Consider the following 17774-nt stretch of genomic DNA (forward strand, 5'->3'; position numbering starts at 1 on the left):
TGTCTTAAACTCAGAATTAAATATATCCATATTCCTTGTCTCCTGATGGCTACTGTAATATACCAGACATCTAGATAGGTAATTGTTTACTTAATGGGGCCTATCTAACAAGCTCCCTGCAGGCTCGCCAGAAACAGCAGTTATGAAGCAGCGGTCACAAAGACCGCTGCTCTATAACCCTGTCCGCCACATTCAACCCAAGTACGATCGGGTTGATTGACACCCCCTGCTGGAGGCCCATTGGCCGCGAGTCTGCAGGGGGCGGCGTTGCACTAGCAGCTCTTGTGAGCTGCTGGTGCAATGCTGAATATGGAGAGCGTATTGCTCTCCGCATTCAGCGATATCTTGCGGACCTGATCCACACTGTCAGATCAGGTCCGCAAGACATTTCATAAATAGGCCCCAACGTATATACGTATGTATTCTTAGACTTTTATACATTTTCTCTTTAAATAATTTTTAATAAAACTATGAACAATCTATATGTATATATTAGACTTGTGCGTGGCGGAAAAATTTGGTTCAGTTCGGATCGATTCAGATGTTTTCAAATTTAGGCTCGGATCGATTTGAATTCGGAGAAAAAAACGAATGCATTCATTTCGTTTTGGATTAATTCGGATTTGAATAAATTCGGCTGGATTCAGTTCGGTTCGATTCAGAAATTCGGAATTTCGGTAAGTGTTAGGTGGGATGTGCTGTGTATTAGACTAGTATTATGTACTGTATATTAGGTGTAACCCATAGAAGAGTGATATATAACCTTATAAACTGTACAATACTATTGTAATCCATGGCCATCTGAATCTACCGAATAAATCCAAACTAATTCGGATTTATTTGGTAGATTTGGTACTACTGTAATTCGGAAATTCAAATCGATCCGAATCTACGAATTTAACAAATTTGTCCGAATTTCAATTCATTCCGAATCGAAACGCACATGTCTAGTATATATATACATTTTAGTTCATTTTAGTTTACGTTATTTATATTCTAATTTTGAGTTTCTCATCCATCCCCTTTTTTTCCCATTTCTTCTGTATTACTTTTTATTTCTATAAGAGGCCATTATAGTATATTGATGCACAAGATCAATAAATTAATTTATAGTAATCATTTTGATAACATGTTTCATCTAAACTAACTCGTACATACAATTCCATAGTTAGTCCTTTATTTAATAAGTGTTTGAATACAGCCAATGTAACAGAAATAATGAGTTTTATATGAGTTTAACTGTGGCTATTTGTAAGTACTGCAAATGGAACATCCACCTTAAAATAAATTCCACCTTAAAAAACCAAGTGACAATAACCAATGAACTATCAGAAAATGGTATTTAAAGGACAGACATGGATGACCTAGAGTATGTTTTGATAAAGCCCTGTTTCAAGTGCGAAATGCGTTAACACTTTACCACTATTGGAGAACTTGCACCTTGTTCCCTAACCTGAGGAATATTTGGACAGAGATAGGTATAACTAGGAGATACTTTTTTGAATGGCCGTTCACACATTTGTTCTCATGCTTCCAACTCTCAGCGTGCTACAGGATCAACTGTTGATGAATAGGAAAGCCAGATGTCACAGATGTCATAGCACTGTCCGTGCTGGAACCAATGGTCTGAGAAAGGACGCAGAGTGAATCCGCGACTGTGGCTGAGGGTCCGTAAGTAATCTCTGACATCTCTGATAAATCTGAGACTTTCACATCCTCTAAAGAAAACACTAATTAATAGAGAATACCCGGGTAAGCTGCAAAGGTAGCGAGGGGTCTCTCAAACTCTTTCCAATAACGTCTGCACTACAAAATTATACATATATATATATATAAAGACTTGGCTCTAGCTGTTTAAAATCATTGTACTCTGAGGTCAATTCACCAGTATCTAAAATCTGTGGATATTATTATAAAAGGCACTATAACACACTCCGAAATAAGCACTTTTTGAGCACTTCCCCAGCACTTTATCAGCACTAATCATTCTATATATCCTGTTTTGTGGATTTAATGTTTAGATATATCGATAATTGTGGAGTCCAATTGTTATAAGGAACTTATAGTTCTAGGTAATTATATCTCTGTGTGAGATTCACCTATATATGTTCTGGGATTGATTTAGAGTACCATTAAGGTTTTTTAAGCATTTGCTAATATACTGTTAATCATGGATACATACTTCCAACGGATTTAGAGTACAATTTGTTTTTTAAACAACTGTCCACTTAGTAGGCTGTAGCTAGATTTTTTTAGAGGGAGACGTCCCTTTTATACAGTTGGTGTTATTGTACAGGGTTCGGCAGTTCACAAAAATAAACAGATTATATTACATACATACGGTTGCTGTTTGTGTTAAAAATCTTATGATATACTACCATAACAGAACATTTTGTGTTTTGTACATCCATCTGTCTGTCTGTCTCTGCACTTAAAAGTTATGATCACATCAATCTCCAAATTCTCCATCAGTTTTATTTTATTTATTAACCATCCTAAACTAAACAAACCAAACTGGCCTTAACTTAGTCCCCCTCTGATCTGAACTGTGAGCATTTGAAGCATACTTCATTATAGAATATACCAATTCCCTTTTAGTTGCTCTTCTAAGATATAAGGGGCTGATGCAAATTGTGCCACTACTTGCCTTTGCAAGCCGGCAGTCAGGATGAGAATATACTTCTCCCACTTCTTGAAAAATTGTCTGATTCGAATTGACACATCACCCTTAACATCCACGTGTTCAATAAATAATTGCTTAGTCAGTGATGTTTTGAGAAGTTGCAATGTTGGGGCTTTGTCACTCAACCACTTCTTCAAAATTAGTTTCCTGGCTAATAACAATATATTGTTAACTAATCTGATATGACTTGGGCCTTCCTCACCTCCCATCAATAGTAAAATCCCTTTCCCAGTCTAACTGAATCTCTATTCCCAGCAACATCTGCAGCCAGTATTCAATCTGCTTCCAGAACCTCACCAATTTAGGGCAGCCCCAAAACAAAGGCTCATAAGACGGATCTGGGTGTAAAAAATTTCGACATATGTTTGCCTCTGGTCTCGTCCACTTAGCCCATTGCCTTGGAGTGATGTATGCCCAATGCAGTCATTTGTAATGTGTTTCCCTTATATCTGCTGATATCGTGGCAGCCCTAACTCTCTCAAAACTCAAAACCACATCTTCCTTTCTCAAGATAAGCTGGTCTCCTTCTCTCCACTGCTGGGTCACCCTGTCTAACACTGCATCTGACTTTGCTGTCATCAGGAGATTGTACTGGAAGATTATAGAACTATACCCCTGCTTTGCTAGTGAGTGCAGCGTGTGTTCCAGTGTGAAGTGCCCAGATAGAGTCTTCTATTCTGTGATCAGAGAGTTGACATAATGCCTAACTTGTAGGTATGCAAAATATTGCTGCTGTGGTATCTGGTATTTTTCTTTAATCTGGTCAAAAGTCAAAACGCATTTGTTTACCTTATCCAGTAATTGCCCCACCAGCCTAAGACCCTTTAACTCCCATTGCTTGTACAGCCCTCCTGTGACACCCGGAATGAATTCCATATTGCCTCTGATTGGCTTTAGTTTGGTACCTGAACCCTTCTTACCCCATTCCATAGACATTTTTCTCCAAGCTAGAATTGGCCCCCTGAAAATTAAGTTATTCCTAACTTAGTCTGGGAGTTGTGCCAACTTAAAGGGACACTAAACCTAAAAATGTTGTTTCATGATTCAAGTAGAGAATACAATTTTAAACAACATTCCAATTTACTTCTGTTATCTAATTTGCTTCATTCTTTAGATATCCTTAGTTGAAGAAATAGCAATGCACATGGGTGTGTCAATCACACGAGGCATCTATGTGCAGCAACCAATCAGCAGCTACTGAGCCTATTTAGATATGCTTTTCAGCAAAGTATATCAAGACAATGAAGCAAATTATATAATAGAAGTAAATTGGAATGTTGTTTAAAATGGTATTCTCTACTTGAATCATGAAAGAAAATGTTTAGGTTTAGTGTCCCTTTAAGGAACTGGAGAGACGCTAATGTGATCGGGGAGGCAATCCCCTCTTCCAGATACTTATGTGTAAATTTATCTATCCCCGTCAGCCAGTCTAACGCTATTTTGGAGAGCGCTGCCCAATTGTACTACTTTGTATTAGGCAGTTTTAATCCATCCTGACATATGGGATTAAAGAGTTTATACAGTCCTATCTGTCTCTTTTTATCCAGCCACAGGAATCTCGAGTATGCTGAGTGCAATATAGTGACATCCCTGCGATTGAGTAACAAAGGAAGCGCCTGTAGCACAAACAGCAAGGGGGGAAAGAAGACCATTTTTATTATGCTCACCCTACCCATCAAAGACAGTGGCAAATGCAGCCATTTTCTCAAGGTCTCTTCTGTATTTCGTACTACAGGGGTGATGTTGAGTGTGTAGCACTGAGAGGTATTCGCAGCAATTTGGATACCTAAATATCTGAATGAATGTGTCACTATCTTAACCTGCGAGTCTAGTGGTGATTCCACTTTTCCCCGGCGCAGCCAAAGTAGCTCTGATTTTTCCACGTTTATTTGAAACCCTAAAAAACTACCAAATCTTTCTATCTCTGCCATTATTAATGGAATGGCTGCGTTTGGGTTGTGAACAAATAACAACATGTCATCCGTGTATAGCGAAATCTTTAACTTTGCAGAATGCACCTCGATACCCTCTAACAATTCTCTTAGATGGATGGCCATTGGCTCTATAGCCAAGTCAAACAGCATGGGCAATAGCGGACAGCCCTGTCTGGTTCCCCTTGCAAGCGAGAAGGGAGCAGACAGCTGCCTGTTTACTATTAATGATGAGGCTTTTGGGTTGCTGTATATGTTATGTAACAGACATACGAAGTTTCCCTGAAACCCAAATCTCTCCAGGGTGTCGAACAGGTAGGGCCACTCAACTCTGTCAAATGCCTTCTCCGCGTCTAGTGACAGGAGACAGGCATCCGACAGTTCCTCCCCTCTTCCCCCCTTGCTCTCCACCCAGTAATGATTGACAACCGCCAGCACCTTCCTGATATTAGTGGTCAATGTTCTATTATTAAAGAACCCTGTTTGATTTGGGTGTATCACGTGGGGAAGTATGACTGCTAATCTGTCTTCCATAATCTTTGTCAGCAATTTATAATCACTGTTTAACAGCGATATAGACCTGTAAGAGCTCGGTAACTCCTGGTCTTTCTCTGGTTTGGGTATCAGACATATATGCGCATCAGTGAATAGGGAGCTAGGAATATTGTCTGTGCGTAAGTATTAATTGTATAAATCCCTAATTACAGGTGAGACCTCCTCAATCAGCAGTTTATAATACTCTATGGGTAGTCCATCCGGGCCAGCCGCCTTTCCTCCCGGAGAGTTTTTAATAGCCTGTCTTGCAGCCCTATTGGTGCATTAATTTGTTCTATTTGTTCCCTTGAGATCCGTGGCAGTTTTTATTTTTCCAGAATTGCTCCTGTGCCTGTGTGTCCACCTCCTGTTTCTTAAATAATGTATGGTAATATTCCCTCAGTATAGCCATAATCTCAGATGTGTTCATCGCCCTGACCTCCCCCTTACGCATAGCTTGTATATATATTCTAGCTGTGCATGTTTTCACTAAGTTGGAAAGTAATTTGCCTGGCTTGTTCCCCATCCTGTAAAATATCCCATGTCTATGTATGTTATATGTTTCCTCTAACGAGTGTAAATAGGTATCCCTCTCTTTCTTATTTTCATAATAGGCATTTATTGTTTCCTTAGTGGGATTATTTAAATAACTACAGTATGTGGTTGTCACCTGGTTAGTCAATCGCTCTAGCATTTGTTTGTTTTTTCCTGCAGTGATTAGCAGTGTAAGATGTTATCTCACCCCTCATAACCGCTTTAGAAGCATGCCAATATAAATCCTCCCTACAGCGCACAGCTACATTGTGGGTAGCGTACTCATTCCACGCAGTCTGCAAATACATTTTGAAGTCGTGACTGTGGGCTAAAAACATAGGGAATTTCCAAGATGCCTTGTGTGATCTGCACGCCCCCCCACCCCCCCGAATGTCAACCATATTGGGGCGTGATCTGAGATAATTATTGTAAATATACCTACATCTATTACACCAGCATTGACCATTGGGGATATGAGAAAGAAATCTATCCTCGATAATGTATGAAATTACTTGGATAAACATGTATAATCCCTGTTGTCTGGGTTACGAACCCTCCAGCTATCTAGGAGGTTAAAAGTTTGTTTGCGGTAAGCAATAATTAATTGGTCTGTGCGCTCATTTTTGCTTTTCCTTGTCGCCTCACCCTGGGGCCTAGTAGGGTCCCTAATCTAAAGTTAAAGGCCGCCCCGATTATGATTGGTGAATCTGCTGTGACCAGTAGTGTATCTTGCAGATGTCTTCAAAAGTTTTTTTACAGCTATTGGGAACATACACATTACACAGGTGATATTTATTGCCTAAAAAAACTATTTCTAGCAAGATGTACCTACCCTCAGCGTCTACAATTTCTTTGGTTACGGTGACATTAAGACCTTTTCTAAACAAAATTGCAACTCCCCGCTTCCTTCCCGCATCTGGAGTGTACCTTTCTACCCAGCCTCTCTGTAGTTTAACATGTTCCAACTCAGTCAAGTGTGTTTCTTGTAGGAGGGCCACATCTGCCTGCAGTGCTTTAAGATGTGTTAAGATCATAGATCTCTTTGCAGGGGACGTGATCCCCCCCAAATTCCATGCAACAATCTTTAATTTACAGTTTCACCCCATTGGTAGTATAGTCTATAGACCCAAGCTGTCTGAATATATATACAAATTCCCCAGGCATTAGGTCTACAAGCAGCAAAAATTCCTAGGGAGCAAAACATTGTATAAACATAATCAGTATTGGCATACATCTCATATAGTCCAATCGGCATCTCCCCCAGTACCATGAGGAAACCTTGAGCCTGCTCAGTTGGGTATATATAAACAGTGTCTCAAGTGAGTTAGGGTCACATGCAAGCATAACTTCCAAGCAACAAAATACTGCACAAACATTAATGAAACATCTATCATACATTACCACCTTATATCCCCTACAATACCTCGAGCCAATGTCACAATTTATAACGTCCCAGAATACTTTAACTTGTCCGTCTGAAAAGGGACCCAAGATAATTCTGACATCTGCCTCAGCTTGTCTCTTTGCCACTGGGGTGGACCTCAACCACACCACAACAAACATTAACAGAAGTGCAACAGGCACTTCAACAAGCTTTAAACTGATCTCTGTGAAACAGTGTTCCAAATCCAAACTTATGTTTGAACCAACTTCAAGTCGTTTGATCTTCATTCCAAAGCTGGAATCTTTTCCTGATACGGTCTGGTATAGACCCTGTAGGGTCATTTGTGCCTGATCAGCCATCCTGATTCCCTTTCGATCTCTCTTCTCTACTCAAAAAGATCTGTAACTCTTTAGGGGATGCAAATAATCTTGGACCACTGGGTGTCTGAAGCCGCATTCTGGCAGGGTACAACAGAGTGACTTTTCGCCCATCTCCATATAGTCTATTGCAATATGGTGCAAACTCTTTACGCTTGCGTGCCACCTCTGAGGAAAAATCCTGGAATATAAACAATTTCCTGCCTTGGTACTGTAAGTCTCTTAGCTGATGGTAGGCCTGCAGAAGGACCATCTTGGCCCGATAGTTGAGCAGTTTAAATATCACTTGTCTAGGGCCCATGCGATCAGCGGTAGAATGTTCCGTACCTATGAGATGCACACGCTCCACCACTATCGGCAAGGCCCCGGCAGGGACGTTCAACAAGGTCGGTAGCTGTTTCTGTACAAAATCCATGAGATCTTTGTTTAGAACCGTTTCAGGCAGACCCACCAGCTGCAGATTGTTGCGGCGGGACCAATTTTCCAAATCCTCAGCTTTATCTGTAAGGTATTTCACCTGCCTGTCCAGTAGCTGTACCGTGGCCTGCATTTCATTAGCCCTGTCTCCACATCCGATATGTGTTGTTCCGCATGTCCCAGTCATTGTGAAAATTGTTTGACCTCAGATGCTAAAGCATCCACCCCAGTCTGCAACTGGTCCATCTTGGTCAGAAATAAAGTAGTCATTTGAGTTACTATGCGGTGTGTAACATCTGCTGGCATTTCTTCTATCAGAGGGGGGCAGGAGCTGCTCTGAGCTTCAGTTGTTTGTTTTGCTTTCCTTTCTGTTTGTTTTGATTTGGAAGCCATGGCTGTACTGCAGCTCTTTGGTGAGCTTACAAAGTAAAGATCCACTTTCATAAAGAAGTTCAGTCAGTTTGTGTATGGTGGCTCCAAAGTCTGTGTACATGTATGATATTAGACAGTATGTTTAATCTATTCAGTGTCATTAACCCAGGTGGTGCTGCCTTTTATGCCTCGACAGGCCCTGCACTGTCCACCAGTATGTAGCGTTTAGGCAGTGTTATTGTATATCCCAGGTTGTGTTTCAAATTAGATGTACATACTGTTTCACCTGTGCTTCTTGTCAGTACTGCCTGAGTGTGGGGCATGTGCCTGTATCTAGCACTGTCAGAACAAGTCTCTGTGTTCTCTTACCCTCCGGTTCTTATTTACCGATTTATAGCCTCTGGTGTTTCGGATCCAAGATGGTGGGCACTTTTACTTGCGCTGTAAAATAAAAATGCCTTTGTTCCTTCTCAGCAGTGAGGGAAGTGTCCCTCTTGCAATCTTCTGCCTCCACTCACCTAACGACAACTCCAGATTGTTTTTCTCGCTCAAGGAGATAAATTGTGGGGCTTTAACAGTCAACAGTTGGTGGAATTTTGTCGGAGCTCACTCTCCGTGCTGCTAGCTGCTATGCCTGCCCACCGGAAGTTCTATATATAGTATTTTAATTATAATTTTAGTTATCTGTTCGCTATTCTTTTATGAAATAAATTGTTGTTATATATACATACATTTGATCTTGTGGTTTCACCCTACAGTCCTCTATTGCTCTCTGGTTGAGAGCTCCTTATCTATATGCTTTGAGGTTAACTATTCTTATTATTTAGCCATGTGCTTATTAGAAAAATAAAAAAATAAAAAAAAAACTCCATAACATTCTTTACATTAAAAATTGTAAATTTTAAATTAAATGTCAGTTACCAAAAATATTTGCTATACTTGCAATTTATTTTTAAAATGGTTTAGTAGTAGACCCTTTATCCCACAGCATATTGCATAGGGCAGATTACAAGTGGAGTGGTATTTCATTTCAACTCACGTGCTAACTCCACTAGAAGTAAGCTTTTTGTGTGCGTCGGATAGCGCTCGTACTACAAGTTGAAAGTTAAAATTTTTGCTCGCACACTAGTTGATGCACAAAATAAAACAAAATAAAAATAAGTGGAAAAAATCTTATTCACTCGCAAACCTGATCGTATATTCTCAAGTGCACTAACCCAACATGAAAATATGAATATTTCACATTCCAATGTTCTTCACACAGCAGAATATTTTATATTTATTCATAAATATACATTCTACAAATATCTTATGGTATTTTGGTACAAAATATATCTATATGTTGATGATTGTATATTGGTAAATACTGTAGGTTTTGAAATCCAGTGAGTGAGGCCCATTTTTTATGGTTTATATAGGTATAGATATATACAGATATAAATAAAAATACCTATTTAAAAGTAAATAGAACATATTCTGCTATAAACAGAAAATTGGAATGTTATTTATTTACAGTAAATACACAATATAACACTTTATTAAAAATGAATATTGCGGGGGCAGAGCTAGCCGCCAAAGAAACCAGACGTGTCTCTCGGAGGCTCCCACTTATAGCTTGAATCTATTTAATTAAATTTAGTTTTTTTAGGGCAAAAAAGGGCTAAAATACTCTTCTACAGCTCCAAAGATGACATATTTGGGTGCTCACTCAGTGCGACAGTGGCGGTACAGTATTCCATCATGAAGAGACCCTAATAGCGGGAAGCGGCGCCCATGCTCACAAGACTTTACCTAACTTCTTTAGTGGGAAGACACCAACAAAAGAGTTATAATTCTACCCACAGCCTAAATGATCTTTGAAAGTTATTGTACTGGGGACCGCTTCATCGACCGGAACCTCTGACCCTCCTCTCTACTTAGCTTCTGATGGTTGCTGTGTAATCACACTCACGAAGGGGCCAAACAGACAAGGTCCGTATGGACATCTGCAGAGCGAACCATGCCTGGGACTCCATCTCACCATGAAGTCACTGCACACAATTGTGAGATCACTCCTACGGGACGTAGAGGTTAAGATGGATAACCAGTTTGAGGAGCTGACTCTACTTTGTAGGATACGTAGATATGATGTTACCTTACCAGATGAAACCCAACCTGTCACAGATAGCATGCCTACCCTCCATTCCTCTCATAACAGCACAGCGACCCAGAAAGAGACCCTCTCTGAGGGACAACAAGGGTGTCTGGACATTCAACTATCTGGAGCAGCAGTACACGACTTACGACCTCAACGATCTGCCACAGTTAAATTTAGCCCAACTTGGTCCTCTGCTGATGCCGGGAGTGATGTGGCCGGCCTCCCTAGCTCAAGCAGAGTTTTGGCACCTCTGATCAGATTACAGGATGGCAGAGCACAACTCCTCGAGATAGTCTCCTGTGCTCCTGGAGACAGCGGACTTTGCACGGAGAAGCCTCAGACCTATGTAGTTGAGGAGCAACAGGTATGCACATCACTTTGCATCCCATACAGACAAGCCACCCAAAAGCAGACATTGCCGGAAATCAACCCGATTGAGTGAGATCGGGTTGATTGACACCCCCTACTGGTGGCCAATTGGCTGCGAGTCTGCAGGGGGCGGCGTTGCACTAGCAGCTCTTGTGAGCTGCTGGTGCAATGCTGAATACGGCGAGCATATTGCTCGCCGTATTCAGCGAGTTCTGGCGGACCTGATCCGCACTGTCGGATCAGGTCCGCCAGACTATGATAAATAGAGGCCTTCCCTGTTTCCAAAGCCGGAGTATGCGGTGGGTTCTAACATCCTTTTGGAGGATCACTGCAATTGGTGTGGAGCGGTAAATAGAAGCAAAAGCTATATCGAGGCTAAATACGCTCTACTTATTTATAAAAAAAGCTGTCAAAAAGCCGCTCACCAAGTACGGGGCGATGAGCAGCGGACTGTTGTTAACTAGCAGTCATCGATCTCGCTGCTATTCAGCTTTTTCCCAACTTTTTTTATACCCTTTAGCTAAACACCGCCACTATACTAAAATGTTTAACCCGTATACCGCCGCTCCCGGACCCCGCCGCAACTAAATAAAGTTATTAACCCCCATCCCGCTGCTCCCAGAGCCCACTGCAACTCTAATAAAGTTATTAACCCCTATCCCCCCCGCTCCCAGATCCCTCCGCAACTAAATAAATGTATTAACCCCTAAACCCCTGGCCTCCCACATCACTACCACTTACTAAACTTATTAACCCCTAAACCACCAGCCCCCCACATCACCATTAACTAAATTAAGCTATTAACCCTTAAACCTAACAACCCGCTAACTTTACATTAAATATTAACTCATCCCTATCTTATAATAAATTTAAACTTACCTTTAGAATTAAAATAAACTATATTAAACTACTAATTAACCTACCCTAACTATTATCCTACAATTACTTTAAACTATATTAAACTATTAATTAACCTACCCTAATTATTATATTAAAATTACATTAAACTAACAATTAAATTAACTATATTACATATTTAAAAACCTAACCTTACTCAAGTTATTTAAATCTACTATTAAATTACTAAGTTACAAAAAAATAACAAGTAAGTTGAACAAAATAAAAAATAAATTATCAAATATTTAAACTAATTACACCTAATCTAATAGTCCTCTCAAAATAAAAAAGCCCCCCCCCCAAAAAAAAAAAAACCCTAGCCTACACTAAACTACCAATGGCCCTTAAAAGGGCCTTTTGCGGGGCATTGCCCCAAAGAAATCAGATCTTTTACCTGTTTAAAAAATACAAATACCCCACAACAGTAAAACCCACCACCCACACATCCAACACCCCCAAATAAAAACCTATCTAAAAAACCTAAGCTCCCCATTGCCCTGAAAAGGGCATTTGTATGGGCATTGCCCTTAAAAGGTCATTCAGCTCTTTTACTGCCCGAAGTCCCTAACCTAAAATTAAAACCCACCCAATAAACCCTTAAAAATCCTAACACTAACCCCCGAACATCCACTTACAGTTTTCGAAGACCGGACATCCATCCTCATCCAAGCGGCAGAAGTCCTCAGCGAAGCTGGCAGAAGTCTTTATCCATGTGGGCAGAAGTCTTCATCCAAGTGGCATCTTCTATCTTCATCTATCCAAGCAGAGCGGCTCCATCTTCAAGACATCCGGCGCGGAGCATCCTCTTCTTACGACATCTCTTGAAGAATGAAGTTTCCTTTAAATGACGTCATCCAAGATGGCGTCTCTTACATTTCTATCAGCCAATCGGAATTAAAGGGGAAAAATCATATTGGCTGTTACAATCAGCCAATAGGATTGAGCTTTCATCCTATTGGCTGATCCAATCAGCCAATAGAATGCAAGCTCAATCCTATTGGCTGATTTAAAAAGAGTTAACAGACATGGCAGGCTAAGGAGATGCAAGCAGTCTGAGATACAGTACATCAGAAATGCAACCAAAAGTGTGATAAAAGAAACGGTAACATTTAAGTTACAGTTTATGTAACAAATATCTCCGTGTGAAAAAAAAAATCACATAAAGTTACATAAAGGGGTTAAAAAGATGCAATCAAGGATACTATTACAAATCAGTACAATTGAGGACATTGCATTAGGAAATAGGAATAATAACTAGGTTGTATAAAGTGCCATATGATATTTTAAAAAATTGTCCAAATACAAAAAAAATGAAAAAAATGAAAAAGAACAAAAGATAGTCCAAGATGTATGAATCCGACTGTAGTGGTTAACAGTTTAATCTGTAATGTGAGGTCAGAGACTGCAGAGTCTGAATGCCTAAAGGAAAAAGAAAAAAATACAGGTGCACCAAAAAACTGCTGCTAAAACAGGGCACATATAGGAAGTGTGCTCACCGTGTATCTCAGGCTGGTATGTCAAATGGGGGTCTGTCAATGCGTTTCGGCCTGGGGAGGCCTTTATCAAGACTATACCAGCACTCAGAATGATTAAGATATTTAAAGGCTAGTTCATCCTATCATGGAAGAGGGGGTGTGGCAAATTTTGGCACCAATTTAGGAACATTTATGACATCTGTCATGCGTGGCCACTAGGAAGCTCCGGCGGTCCTCGTGCTTGATTGGCAGGTAGTCTGAGCCGCCCCTTCCTGATGATGTCACTACCAGGCTTTTTATTCCGGGCTTCCTGTTTCTTCAGTGCCCGTTTGTTTGTTACTCTTTGTGGCTCCTGTGAGGACTTCACTGTGGAAACTCTCTAACTGCTGATTTTCTGTTGCCAAACTCTGCAAAGACTGACTATGCTGGGTTAACCCTCAAACTTCCTGATAACCTGTTTCCAAACACTGCAAGTACTGTGTATTCTGTGAATCTCTCAAACTGCATGTTAACCTGTTGCCAAACTCTGCAAGTACTGTTTATTCAGTGTAACCTTCAAACTGCTTGATATTCTGTTGCCAAACACTGCAAGTACTGTTTATTCTGTGAAGCTCTCAAACTGCATGTTTACCTGTTGCCAACCTCTGCAAGTACTGTTCATTCAGTGTAAACCTTCAAACTGCTTGATATCCTGTTGCCAAACACTGCAAGTACTGTTTATTCTGTGAAACTCTCAAACTGCATGTTAACCTGTTGCCAAACTCTGCAAGTACTGTTCATTCAGTGTAAACTCTCAAACTGCATGTTAACCTGTTGCCAATCTCTGCAAGTACTAATTAATCTGTGTTAACCTTCAAACTACCTGATATCCTGTTGTCTAACTCTGCAAGTACTGACTATTCAGTATTAACCCTCAAACTGCCTGATAACCTGTTGCCAAACTCTGCAAGGACTGACTACACAGTGTTAACCCTCAAACTACCTGATATCCTGTTGCCTAACTCTGCAAGTACTGACTATTCAGTATTAGCCTTCAAACTGCCTGAGTACCTGTTGCCAAACTCTGCAAGGACTGACTACACAGTGTTAACCCTCAAACTGCCTGATAACAAGTTACCTACTCCTGCATTATTAACTGTTTCTTGTTTTACCCTTCCTCTGTTTGAGTATAAGTGGACTATCCCTGCTCTCCTGATTCTGTGGAAGACATTTCCTGAAACCAGTTCCTTACTCAGAAGTCTATTTGGCTGATATCTTGAATTACTTTGGACTCAGGCTAACTCTGCTCCATATTGTGAGTGCATTGTTTTTTAGAGGTTGTCGTGGGGTCACGTCCTGGATTAAACTCAGAGTGCAAGGGTGTTGTTTAAGTTCGCTCTAGCATTTGGGTCTTCTTCTGGACATTTCCTAACCTGACAACATCCAAGTTGGTAGTGGCCATCTTTAAAATGGTCAAACAGGTAAAATTATGGGTGATTCAAAATCAATGTTCCAAATGTTTGGCAACCATCTTTAAAGTGGGCACATAGATATTATTATGGGCAGTAGCATTTTAGAATAACTGTGTGTCGTATCTTTATGTAAATCAGGAAGACTCAAAAATACTTACTAGGGTTATGAAATATGTATATCAACATATGTCTGCACATTATGGATCATTCTATAGTAAAACCACTTTCATATAAGCAAAAAATGAATGTTAAATCTGTGCCTATTGCAGTTATATTAGCAAAAGGGTACCAGAGGATACATATGAAGCAGCATGTTCAAAAGGTTTTTAACACTGGCGTAATGCATATTGCCAAAACCATAGCTTCAATTAGACTAGATATGGTCCATATATTATGGTCACATGTTGGAACCAGTCTGGGAGGTGAAGCACACTTTTACATATTGGATATGGCCAATGGTTATAATGCGGCCATGGCTATACATAAAAAATACACATATGGACAGGGAATAAAGTCGAATATATTAAACACTATTGTGAATAATAATATCTACAGAAACAACCTACACCAAAGGAAGGAACAGTCTAAGACTAAGAGAATTTGGGCAAAAAAAAAATGTATTTTTAAACCTGTAACTAGTTTATCTTTTTGCAGGGGCTGTGATTTTATTTATTTTTTTCTTTTACCTTCAAGCGGAAGCGTTAATTTGCACTCCATTCTTAATCTGGCCCTAAATTGTTATTATGATTCAGATAGACCATGGAATTTTAAGTAACTTTCCAATTTAGTTAGGTTTAGAAGCTGCTGATTGGTGGCTGTACATATTTACTGCTTCTCATTGGCTTTCAGCCAGCTCTCCGTAGTGCATTACTGCTCCTTCTACAAAAGGATACCAAAAGAATAAAGAAATTTAGATAATATGGGGCCAATTTATGAAAGTGCGGACGGACATGATCCGCTGTAGTGATCATGTCCGCTGCACATCGATAAATGCAGACAGTGTATGCTGTCGGCATTTATCATTGCACAATCAGTTCTGGGGAACTGCTTGTGCAATGCCGCCCCCTGGAGATTTGCGGCCGCTAGCAGGGGATGTCAATCAACCCAATCATATGTGATTGGGCAGATTACTGTCCGCCTCTTAAGATCGCTGCTTATTAACTCCTGTTTCCGGCTAACCTGAAGGTTCATATGGAAACAGCTGGATCAAGCTCCGGGAGCTTGATGAATCGGCATTAAAATGGGATTTTTTTTCACCAGGTTTTTATGTCTTGACTTTAATAAATGAGTTAATTTATAGGAAAAAAATATAGAAAAATAAAGTTTAACTAAGATTTTCTTTATTTTAGCATCTCAATCATGGAACAGATAAATTACACTGAAGTAACTTATTTCATTATTAAGGGTATTTCTGAAAAGCCCGAGCTGCAGGCACCGATCTTCTTTCTAATTCTTCTTATTTATCTCATTTGTCTTGGTGGTAACATAATGATTATTCTGCTTGTCTCTCTAGATCCTCAACTCCGCACCCCTATGTATTTCTTCTTGAGTAACTTGTCCCTCATTGACATTTTCTCAACCACCGTCAACCTACATAATATATTGTTTAGCTTCATATCAGGAGACAAAACAACATCTTTTATTAGCTGCTTGACTCATATGTATATATTTTCATCATTGCAAAGTGATGTGCTTTTACTACTAGCGGTCATGGGCTACGACCGTTATGCAGCTATCTGTAACCCCTTGCATTATCGTATGAAGATGAACCAAAATATTTGTGTTATATTGGCCACTGTCTCTTGGGTAATGGGTTTTATGGAAGTCACACCTATACTAGTAGCAATATTAAGCTTCACATGTTATAAATCCAACATAATAAATCATTTTTTCTGTGATGTTATGCCATTGAAGAAACTCATTTGCAGTGATACTACGTTTTTGGACCTTTATATACTTATTGTTGGAAGTTTGATCGGATGTTTCACTCCATTTAGTCTCACTTTCATCTCTTATATGTTTATTATTAACACCATCATGAGAATTAATTCCAGCACTGGAAGACGTAAAGCCTTCTACACATGCTCCTCCCACCTCATCGTTGTTATCCTTCTTTATACAACGATCTTCTGCCAATATCTGACACCAGAATCAATGGGTAACTTAGAAAGCAAAAAACTTTTTTCTCTCTTTAATACAGCAGTAGTTCCCATACTGAATCCAATGATTTACAGCCTGAAAAATAAAGATGTGAAATCATCACTTAGACGATTTTTAAAAGCATTTAAGGTTTCTTTTTAAAAAGATATTGAAAACCAAAATTCCCAATTGCACACCAAATAACTCAAGCAAATGAACATTCTGAAAGCAAGCTTGCATGGAATAAAAAATATGTATAAGTTGCTTACATCTAGAATTCATTTATTATGTTAAATTGTATATTTATCAACTTCTTTCATGGAGGCAGTAGAATATTTCCAGATATTGAAGTATACTCTTTCTGTTCAAGAATAACTCACTTTGGGCCAGATAACACTGGAGCACTATCTTTGCACACTAGTGATATCAGTAAAGTGTGCTCGTTTTGCAAGTTGAAAGTAAATGTGAATGTGTGAGCGCAACCACGATTTATGCTAGAATGAGTACCGCTACCTCAGAGCTCTGGTTAACTGTTTTGCAAAACTAAAAAGTGTCGCAAAACACATCAAAAATAAATTACAAAGTACAGTTACAATCATATTAACACCATCTAATAAGAATTAGAACAAAAATATTGCACAATATATAAACTATTGCAAAAATGGGCTTTAACATTGAGATAGACATATATATATATATATATATATATATATATATATATATATATATATATATATATACAAAACACGGAAGGGAACTGCACTCTCATACCGGACCGGTTACACATCCTATGACCCTGCAACATGCTCAGCCCTGGGTGCCACTGGCACTCACAGGAAGCTGTGCTGTCCCCAGAGCCACAAGCAGTTAACCCCAGACAGGTCTGGGTGCAAGAACCATAGGGAAAATTACAAAACAAATTAATACAACACACAGAGAAAACCCAGCACTCACTTACAAGCTCTCAGCTAAGATTTAAAAGCAAAAATGGAAAGGACCTTGACGTGGTACCTGAGCTTGTCCCATTTGGCCAGATGCGGTGACTAACCTTTCCATTTTTGCTTTTAAATCTTA

The 17774-nt window shown here is 39.6% G+C and overlaps 1 protein-coding gene across 1 annotated transcript; it reads left to right on the forward strand.

The window, feature by feature from the left end:
- Nucleotides 1–15920: 15920 nt before the first annotated feature.
- Nucleotides 15921–16862, forward strand: LOC128636573 (olfactory receptor 6C1-like). Its single transcript, XM_053689568.1, has one exon. It carries the CDS (start codon nt 15921–15923, stop codon nt 16860–16862), a length of 942 nt encoding a protein of 313 aa, XP_053545543.1.
- The last annotated feature ends 912 nt before the right edge of the window (nt 16863–17774 follow it).

This window comes from Bombina bombina, chromosome 7, assembly GCF_027579735.1.
Source record: "Bombina bombina isolate aBomBom1 chromosome 7, aBomBom1.pri, whole genome shotgun sequence".
NCBI lineage: Eukaryota > Metazoa > Chordata > Amphibia > Anura > Bombinatoridae > Bombina > Bombina bombina.